The 10392-nt window shown below is 37.9% G+C and overlaps 2 protein-coding genes across 2 annotated transcripts in view; one reads left to right on the top strand and one right to left on the bottom strand.

The window, feature by feature from the left end:
* LOC148351376 (CAP-Gly domain-containing linker protein 4) overlaps positions 1-1473 on the bottom strand; it is an 81578-nt gene extending 80105 nt beyond the window's left edge. Inside the window, exon 1 of the mRNA XM_088353796.1 lies at positions 1231-1473. The gene's annotated coding sequence lies outside the window, so the exon portion shown is untranslated. The remainder of the gene's footprint in view (positions 1-1230) is intronic.
* A 3538-nt stretch (positions 1474-5011) lies between these two features.
* cimip5 (ciliary microtubule inner protein 5) lies at positions 5012-8724 on the top strand. Its single transcript, XM_088354461.1, has 3 exons — positions 5012-5392; positions 5460-5499; positions 7205-8724. The coding sequence occupies exons 1-3, from the start codon at positions 5142-5144 to the stop codon at positions 7400-7402; spliced, it is 489 nt and encodes a 162-aa protein (XP_088210587.1). The 5' UTR covers positions 5012-5141; the 3' UTR covers positions 7403-8724.
* Positions 8725-10392: the final 1668 nt, after the last annotated feature.

A 10392-nucleotide genomic window follows, 5' to 3' on the forward strand; every position in this document is an offset into this window, starting at 1 on the left:
AAGTATGCGGTCGATTATTTTTTTCAACAAAGAATCGGATTTCTTAAAATACTTTTAATTTCCTACTCTATATTCAATTATAGATGTTTTGGGCAGATGGAAAAATAGTTCACAAAACGACAGAAAATTATTTAATATAAATCAGAAAAAAATTAGCTGAGGAGGTAGAGCGCTCGTCTTAGAATCAAGAGATCGCAGGTTCGATTCCCGGCTCCTCCATGTTATATGTCGAAGTGTCCATGGGCAAGACACTGAATCCCTAATGCCCCCAATAAGCAGGTCGGCAGCCTTGCATGGCTGCATGGCCGCTATTGGTGTGTGAGTGTGTGTGAATGCGTAAGTTTGAAGCACATTGTAAAGCGCTTTGGGAGGTCTTCAGCAGACCATTTAGTGCTCAAAATGTGGGCCATAATATATTATTTTACTTTCGTTCTAATATACTATAAAATACTTCAATACAACTACAGTAACACTGCAATACAAAAATACTACAACAGAAATATTAAAACAGAAATATTACACAAATACATCTACAGTAAAATGACAAAAATACTAAAGAAATATTACAGCGCTAGAACTACAGTAATTCCATAATAAAAAAGTACTACTGCAGAAATATTTTGACAGAAATACTTTGAAATACTACAACAGAAAGATTAAAACAGAAATACTGCAAAAATACAACTACAGCAGAATACTAAAGAAATACTACAAAAATAACACCACAAAAATACAACAACAGTAACAAAATGATTAAAAAACATACTACTAAAGTAAAAATCGACAGAAATTCTTCAAAATACTACAACCAAAATATTAAAACGGAAATATTACAAAATCCAACTGCAGGAAAATAACAAAATACTGAAGAAATACTACAAAAATACCACTACATTTTTGTTTTTATTCGAATGCTGCTTGCGGTACATCAAACGTCACACGTGTGATATGTTAGCGGGTGCCTAACATATTTTAGCTGGCTAGTGTGATCTCAAATGCTATTTAATTTATGCCAGAAGTGCTACATGAGGTTGTATATGATTAAAAGAAAAGAAAATGCACATGTCAAACGACCGAGCCAATCTATTGCATAGCTGAAGCTGCAAGATCAGCATCTTCCGCACCTGGCGTAGGGTCTCGCAGTAAATCGTCCGACTGAGTTTGTACACAGACACAAAGCTAAACAAATGAAAAAATATATATAATGTATAAAATATATTTTCGTTTTACCTTAACTCGGTGACCTCGCTCATATGAAATTGCGGCACAGAAAATAATATTGTCCCGTTAGGATTCTACAGAAATAGAAGAATATCCGGTTCGGTGTTCCATGCTTCAAAATAAAAGATATTTTGCCCTATAAAAAAGTATCAACTTTGATGTATCTAAAAACAGGTAATGTGAAGTAAGCACATTCACATAACACGCAAAGGGTCCCTGGTTCGAGGCCAAGTGGAAACATTTGCTACCCTGGAGAGGTTACGGGCGCCCCCAGGCTGTATTTGCCTAAGGCACACCACCGGAAACGGTGCCCCTAAGATCATAGTGGTTAAGGTATCCACCCACCACCTACCCAGCCAATAAGAAGTAATGCAATTGTTTAAGAGCACCTTTCCTGCTATGGAATATGACCGTTATTCTCAAATGGACAGTGTGTAATACAGTATAAGAAAACTTTAATTCAGTAAAAAAAAAACATTGATTTGAATTTATCTATCTACTATCTACCCTGGTCATATCCATCGAGGGGGTGACTGACAGTAACACAAACACATACAAAAACAAAGAAAATAAAAAAGTAGGAAAAAAACACACACAAAGATTTTTAGACCATGGCCAACCCAAATGCCCAAAGACCCAAACAAGTTAAGCACCTCGGCACCCAAATTGGTCCTGCTTTCATCCCTCCAGATTAAACGGGACACAAGAAAGCGGCGATGTTACTCAGGTCAGGGTGACACAACACACTCTTCTGTTCAACAGCAGGGCCCAACAGCTTTCACTGGTTTACCCCTGCCGCATCATACAGTGGACTGCCCGTCTCTTAGAACGCATCCAAACATTCTACTATCCTTTCACAACACCTCTCCATTCATTCCTATCACCAACAAGGGCTCTAGCTTCCACTATATTTAGACCTCTTTCCTGCAGTGGTTTGAATATTCGGCAAAAATACATGAACCATCATTCCAATGATAATTTTTATTTAAAATAATCACATATTTCTTTTACACAATCCATGCCTTGTCTGCTGTCATTTTGCTTGCTGTGGCACTGGTTTTCGTTAGCATTGGACACCAGTGCCTTCTAGTGGTCAGATATTACACACTGGGGCTTTAATGCACAACTCTAAAGTATTTAATCCAGGCAAACATTCTCCTTGTCATTTTATATCATGTTCACAGGTATGTTATATGGTACTTTTCACAGAAAAGAAAAGAAAATAATATCTACATTCTGCATAACTCCCACGATAAACGTGCATCACTGTATTTAGAAAAAAAGGCACATTTATGTGATAGTTTGTGTATTTTTCTTATTATTCAGATCAATGTTGTTGTTTTTTTGTATTAATAAAAAAGTTTTTTTCCCTCTAGGATGCGCCAAATAACACATAATGTCCCTCTGAGTCGCATGTGTCAAACGCATGGCCCGCAGACCAAATGTGACCTGCCACATAAATTTATGTGGCTCGTGAGACCATTCTGAGAGAAACACAAGAGAAAAATGAGCAAACAAAGACCTGCTGTTTTAAGTGAGTCAACTAAATGTCACCAAAGCCGAGTGTCACTCGCAAAGTACTCAATGAAGCTGTATTTCCAGACTGGCATTAACCGACCAGAGAACATTAAGGAAACCGAACCATTGTTATTTTACTTAAATAAACGTCACAGACGCGCTGTTTAAGGCAATATAAAAAATACTAAACAAAAGATAGCATCTGGGCTTTCCTTTTACAAATGCAGAGTTGATAAACACAACAAGAGATTAAATATTAGTGAAAGAATAAAGATTTAAAAAAAAAATCAACCATCGATTAATATTCAAATCTTGGATCCTTGAATCATAATTTGATTGTGAGCCTCTGAAAAGACCCCAGCCCTCCAGCTAAGGCACAATTGTATGCACTGTGCCTGGCCCCCATGAGAATGTTTTTTTCTACAATGTGGCCCCTGGACTAAATGACACCTTTGCCTTAAGTGATGTGCACAGTAAAGGTCAATATAAAACGATAAGCTACATCACTATATGCCAATATGTGTGACATTTGTTGTGATATCCCAGAACCCAGTTTAAATGCAGTTTGATTGTAAGCAACAAGCGTTACCAGAGGGGGACAGGGGTGGGCAGTACTCACCCAAAAGAAACACGAACTAGTGGTGAAAGCAGTTTAAAAAAAAAGAGCTGTGGGAAACTCAAAATAATTAAAATGGGGAAAAGACAAAAGGAAGAAGAAAAAATGAAAAATTAGAAAAAAATAGAAAAAAAATAAAAAGGAGACAAGAAACAAAAAAGCAAGGGAAAAAAGGAAACAAAACAAAGGGAAGAGGGAAAAAAGGAAAAAGCCAATATACTTCAAAAATAAAACTCCTGTCATAATACAAATATTGCACGATAAAAATACAAAAATACTACTTTAGAAGTAGTACAAAATAAAAGTACTGTCAGGACCCGAACAGACGGAACATTTTCACACAGGCTTTATTTTACGGGAATGGGGCAGTCATGCGCGTGAACACGAACAGTGATTCGGCAATCGCTGGGTAGAAGTAGTGAGACAGAGAAGTCAGGCGCGGGAAAACAGGAAACATGAGTAGACGAGGTCGAAACCAGACAGGACAGACGGGATCGATACCAGGTACACGAGCAGACGGGACGGGACACATGGGATCGATACCGGATACAAAAGCAAGGATGGGATTGATACCGGAGCAAGATACCGGACAGGGCAGGACAGACGGAATTGATACCAGACAGGACGGGATCGATACCGGATACTGGAGCAAGATACCGGACAGGACGAGAAATGCTGGATTGATACCGGACATTAGCGACTGGAGGAGGATACCGGACAGGACGAGACAGACGGGATCAATACCAGATACTGGCGACTGGAGCAAGATGCCGGACAGGACGAGACAGACGGGATTGATACCCGATACTGGAGCATGATACAGGACAGGACGAGACAGGCAGGATCGATACCAGACCCTGGGGCAAGATACTGTACAGGACGAGACCGACGGGATCGATACCGGATACTGGCGAATGGTGGAAGATGCCGGACAGGACGATACAGGCAAGATCGATTCCGGACAGAGTCAAAATACAAGTCTTGCAAGTGCAGAGGTTTGTTGACGGACTGACAAGGAGTGAATGAGAGCACTGAGTTTAAATGTGAGGGAAACCAATCAGGCAAAGAGCAGCAGCTGGCGCCAAACGGGCGGGCCCAAGTGAGGGCAATGGGCAACCGTGTCAAGTACACTAATATTACAGAAATACCAGCTATTCTACAAAGATTATTCTAAGGACATACCACAAAAATACAACTGCAAAAATACTACCAAAATACTACAGAAATAAAACCACGGTAATACTACAGCATTACTTCAAAATGATGACTACAGAAAGACTACAAAAATACAATTACAGTCATACTCCAGACGTAAGACAAAAACTCTACTATAGAAACTACTACACCAGAAATACTATGGTGCGGTGAGAGAATCAAATGGACTGAACCGTTTAAAGGAAGTGTAGTATTTCCAATGCTGCGTTATTTGCGTTGTTTTGTTTTGTTTTCCTTTTTTATATACGTATTTCTTTTAGCGTTGGTTGTCCTATTTAAGCCTATTCTGTACTTTATTAAGAAATGAAGAGTTTTAAAACTGCCATAAGTTTTGGGGGTTAAATGTGGTTACCGCCCTAAAAAACAGGCTGGTTCCTGCCAATGTGTGGGATATTCCCCAACTCAGATTTATATTAAATTGCCTTGTAAGAAACAAATGCGTAATCGATACTCCTATCCGTTTCCATAGAAACACAAACACATCCGGCAGTGATTTGATCCATCGGTCATCTGACCTGAGATGACGCTCGCCGGACTTCCTGAAACAGTCTAGGATCTAGACTATTTATTTATGGTCATTTTTTTCTTCCAAAAAATGGACTTCGACAATATCAGACGAGCGTCATCCGCTGGCTACCGGCTACCGGAACGAGTGAAGGGAAACGGGCCAACGAAGCAGCCGCCTGCGGCCGAAAGTCCGCTTAGGAGAAAAGAGGACCACCCAGCGACCTCCACGAGAAAAGTGCACCAAAGTGATCCCGTCAAACAGGATCAAGCGTGGAAAGAAATGCTGTGGAGTGAAAAAAAAGCCGTGCTGGAATGGTAAACTCGAAGCAACTTTTATCAATTCCTCTTCAACGATAGTTGTTCATAACAATGCCTTTCACAGGGAAAAGAATTGGAGTTTTCTACGGAATTACGACCGTTTGGTAAGTCCGTAAGATTGTTTACGATTTTTATCAAGAAAAACTTTCTCTAGAAGTAAAGGAGAAGGACAAAAAACATCCCTAGCTCAGGGGTGTCAAACTTATATGCACGGAGGGTCGAAACTCAAACCATACCTTTGGTGGCGGGCTGAACAAGATAAACATTTATTGAATACATTAGAACATGACCTTTTTTTTCAAACATAAACATGAATTTAAAACAGACAGCAATATTAATTCAGAACAAACAAACATAACCACTAAATAACTTTACATACTTTTTTCACAGTAAAAATATATCCTGTCAAACCGACGCAATGTCAAAATATGAAAAATATAAACAGATGAATAGAAATAACATTTGTGCTTTTATTATGAACATGATTTTTAAAAAAAAGACAAGAATATTATACCAGAATTAATACAAACATTAAATGACTTCACATACTTTGTTCTCCGTAAAAATATATCCTGTCAAACTAGACAATGACAAAATATTTAAAAAAGATAGAAATAACATTTGTGCTTTTCACTAAAATGTGTGCTTTTAACATGAACATGAATTAAAAAAAAGACAAGAATATTATACCAGAATTAACGTAAACATCAAATTACTTCACATACTTTGTTCTCCATTAAAAACGACATCTTATCAAAAGGCTCTGATTTTAGCATCAATTTTTCTTTTAGCCATTGTGATGGTGCAGCATCCACGTTATCCACGCCACCAGAAACGCCCCCTGCTCGTCTCTGTTTAGCCTTCCTTTGCAGCGTGATATATAGATGCTCGTCCTTAGGTAACACGTTTCAGTTTCCTGACACTTCAAATTCACTTTTAATTGCTGATGTGTTGTTTGTTAATTGATTAGTTCATTTGTAGTTTTACCAGTTTCTCAGTTTCCTCATGTTGAGGTTTTTGAGTTTTCCCTTGCCCTCATGAAGGTTTTAGATCAGGGGATGGTGTCATTATAGTCTGTAGTTTGCAATAGTCTTTGATCTGTGCAGCTCTTTGAGACTCTTTGTGATTAAGGGCTATACAAATAAACATGACTTGACTTGATACGGGAACGTTTCCGGGAAGTCTTACAACGGAAGCTGAAGCGCTGCATTTTGGGATTGGTAGCTGGGCCATTATAGTAATGTATGTAAAATTACTTTTTGCGGGCGGGATGTAATTGTCTGGATGTGGCCCGTGGGCTGTCAATTTGACCCATATGCCCTAGCTTAAAGATATAGAGAGAATTCAAATGAAAGTACGTAGCAGGAATCTTTATTACTCCCGAAATTAGGGAAGGATTTGGGGGGGTCAGTGTTAGGATTTGTCAGTTGTAAACATCGTGTGTGTGTGTGTGTGTGTGTGTGTGTGTGTGTGTGTGTGTGTGTGTGTGTGTGTGTGTGTGTGTGTGTGTGTGTGTGTGTGTGTGTGTGTGTGTGTGTGTGTGTGTGTGTGTGTGAGATACACATGGAGAGATACACATACATACAGCTTTGGTTGCTTTGCGAGTGGCTCTTGGCTTTGGCAACATCAAATGACAATCGGCTCAACATGAAGCATTATACTACTGAATTACACGAATCCCTGAGCCATATGTACTCATGTAAAGACCCATTTATGGCTCACGAGCCATAGGTTTCTGAACCCTACTGTGAAGGTTCGGTTAAAAGATATTTTTATGTTTTTGTTTTTTGGCTGTATGTTTGTTTGTAGGGCGAGCTGAGGACCGAAGAGCCTATCCCTGACAACACATCGCTCTTCTCTAATTGTGGCCCCAACACGACAAACCAAATATTTGGAAGCCGATTGTCCACGCCACTGGGACAAGAACTGATTAGACTCGACAGACTTTTATTATGGTCTGGAGGGCATCGCAAATGCAAACAGGATCAAGAGATGATGTCATTCTAAATCAAAAAATAAACAAAACAATCATCATCCCTTGAAATATTTCTGTTTAGATCAGGGGTGGGCAAAGTTTTTGATTAAGCATTGGGTTAAAAAAATTTAAGAACAAGGGTTAAACACTTTTTTTTTGTATTCCAATAGAGTCTGCAATCTGATACTTCGACAATACACGAGGAAAAGAGATAATATGGTGGATAGTTTTTTTTTCTCATATCGTCCTGCTTTTTTTTATAAAGATAAATCTCATTTTTGGTCTTGTTTTGGTTAATATTAATTTCATGCAAAAAAGGATAGAGTAGCAGCTCTAAACACACAAACATCTACATATTCATTTTAGTTTTCTAATTCTGTAAATAGACCAATTAAATTAGTTTTTAAACACTTAAAATCAATATAGAAGTAATCAATTATGTCATTTTTAAGCACATAATCTAATAATCTACATTGAAAACTCCAAATCCAACACAACTTGCTCAAAATGTTTTGTTTTAAATTACTATTGATTATCATCTTGATAAATAAAATAAATACCCGATTAAAAATATATATTTTAAAGAAAAATCTCCTTCAACTTCAACTTTTTCATATATGGTATATGCACGAATAACAGCTCAGATGAAATAACTTCATTTTCTCTGTGTGACAACATGCAATAAACAAGACAAATACAAATAACAAATAGCTGCTAAACTAAAACACTAAACTAAAAAAAGGATGCATATACAAATATTTAAGGCTAAAATAAAAAATGTGCAAAGGATAGCCAGAATCTAAACAAAGCAGTTTTGCGTGTATTTAGCAGATTTTATATAGCATTGAGCCTTCTGGTTCTGAGACTCTGCAGTCTTTTTCCTGATGGCAGCAGGTTGAAGAGGCTGTGAGATCCTATCTAGCTATTATTTAATTTTGGGGACACTGGAGACTAGAGTCACACAAAATAAACTCACTTTTATTAGTAACACTTAAAAAAAAAATTTAATAGATATTATTGTTGTGTTTTTAACATTTGGAAGCTGGGTTAAAAAGTGGGTCGTCGTTTGCCCACCCCTGGTTTATTTAGACGGTGATCCGATTTTCAGTGTGCTAAAAATGCAAAATCCTTGTTTGTCATCAAAATTTGATAACTTAGAAATTTTAAGAAAAACTTTTGCAAAACAATTTCATTCATTTACACCCTAATGATGTACAATATAGTACTTTCTATAAATGTGTCACTTGTTATCTCTGGAAATCCCAAAATATCAAATGATGATTTTTTTTTTTCCTTGTTATCAAAAATCTGTTTTATGCTTATGCCATTGCATTAAAATGATCAATACAACACAGCATTATTTGTTTGTTTTCTTAAACAGATTTCTCTATTTTAAGGAAGTGAGCATGAGACAGTCACATACAGTATGTACAGAACAACAGATACGACACGCCCATTTAAGCGGCGTGCTTACTGCAAGCCTAAGCTAGTTGGGTCAAACTGTTAGACTCTTTCAGTACGTTTGAACGGAGGCAAAAAAATCCAAAAGAGAATGCCGGCTTATTCTGCTGCCTTTGGAGGATGCACTTAACACCATACCCCAGAGTCCGGACAGCTGGAATAACCTTCACAGGTAAAATTGTTTATGGTTCTATTTTTTTGGAATATTTAATCTTGAGAACGTCAGTAGCTCCAGACCTCTTGGTGGCTTACATTGTTTCGATGTCTTTAAAGATAAGGCTGTACCACATCACCAGACTAACTTTCCGTGATTTACAATGTAGAAGTACAAGAAAAATTTTGTACAACGGTCTAATTTCAGGGTTTTGAAGACAAAGGACATTCCAATATCTAGCCGCGTGTTCTTTTCTGGGACCAGACCGAGTATTCTAACTCTGGAAAAAAAACTAGAGCTGGAAGGAAGCAATCTAGTTGAAGAAATTTATTACAAAGTTTCAAAATAAAGGTAAAATCAGAGTGCACTCTGGACTAACTGATGGAGACGCATTCCCCCACCAAAAGGCATGCAAGAATGTTTCGGACCCCTCTTTTTGTTAAAAGGTTGTACATGCAGCATTACAGACACTCAAAATTAAGACCCCTCACTACAAAGCAAACAAATATGAACACCCTGTACAAGTTTAGTACTGCACATTGCTGAGTCTTCAAGGTTGTATAAGACCATTGCTGCGAAAATACACTAATATGAAATAATACATTCAGCAAGTAAATACAGTACTTCATTGAAATATCTGGATGAATATGATGTGCATTTACAACAACAAAAATGAATAATATCATTATCAAAGCAGGGCAGCACGGCGGTGCAGTGGTTAGTGCGTGTGCAGGCACAGTTCTAAGGTCTTGGAACCCTCCTGTGTGGGTTCAAATCCAGCTACCGGACTTCCTGTGTGGAGTTTGTATGATCTCCCTGTACTTGCGTGGGTTTCCTCCGGGCACTCCGGAAAATGTCCCTAGGTGTGAATGAGAGAGTGAGTTGTCTGTCCCCGTGTGCCCCGCGATTGGCTGGCAACCAGTTCAGGGTGTCCCCTGCCCACTGCCCGATGATTGCTGGGATGGGCTCCAGCACCACTGTGACCCTACTGAGGATAAGCGGTGCAGCTGCTGAGTTTATCAAAGCACTGATGTTATGATTAAATAATACATCTTATATCACTAGAAAACTCATGTGATAGTGACAACATTCTCAGTGACCTTTTTTTATAATTGGACAGTTTCCACAACCGTTTCAACGTTTCATGGGGCAAGTGACCATACACAGTATGACGTCAGTAGACGTCAAAACTAGATGGATAACATCCTTTAACTTTTGTGTTTTGTATTTATAAAATTTGTAATTTTTTGTATTTTTATTTATTTTTTAACATGTGAGTGACTATATAAGGTTATGTATATGGTTTTGTGTTCATATGTGGTTCATATGTGGTTATTCATTCACCTTGATTTGCAAAATAAAAATAAAATTTTAAATAAAAGTTACACACATTTTCTTTAGTCTTAA

Source organism: Urocampus carinirostris, chromosome 15 (genome assembly GCF_059441175.1).
Source record: "Urocampus carinirostris isolate Australia breed hairy pipefish chromosome 15, RoL_Ucar_1.0, whole genome shotgun sequence".
Lineage (NCBI taxonomy): Eukaryota > Metazoa > Chordata > Actinopteri > Syngnathiformes > Syngnathidae > Urocampus > Urocampus carinirostris.

Coding starts and splice junctions, on each gene's coding strand:
- cimip5 (XM_088354461.1), top strand. CDS start 5,142: ATGGTCATTTTTTTCTTCCAAAAAATGGACTTCGACAATATCAGACGA. Junction 5,393..5,459: donor AAAAAAGCCGTGCTGGAATG/GTAAACTCGAAG, acceptor TGCCTTTCACAG/GGAAAAGAATTGGAGTTTTC. Junction 5,500..7,204: donor TACGGAATTACGACCGTTTG/GTAAGTCCGTAA, acceptor GTTTGTTTGTAG/GGCGAGCTGAGGACCGAAGA.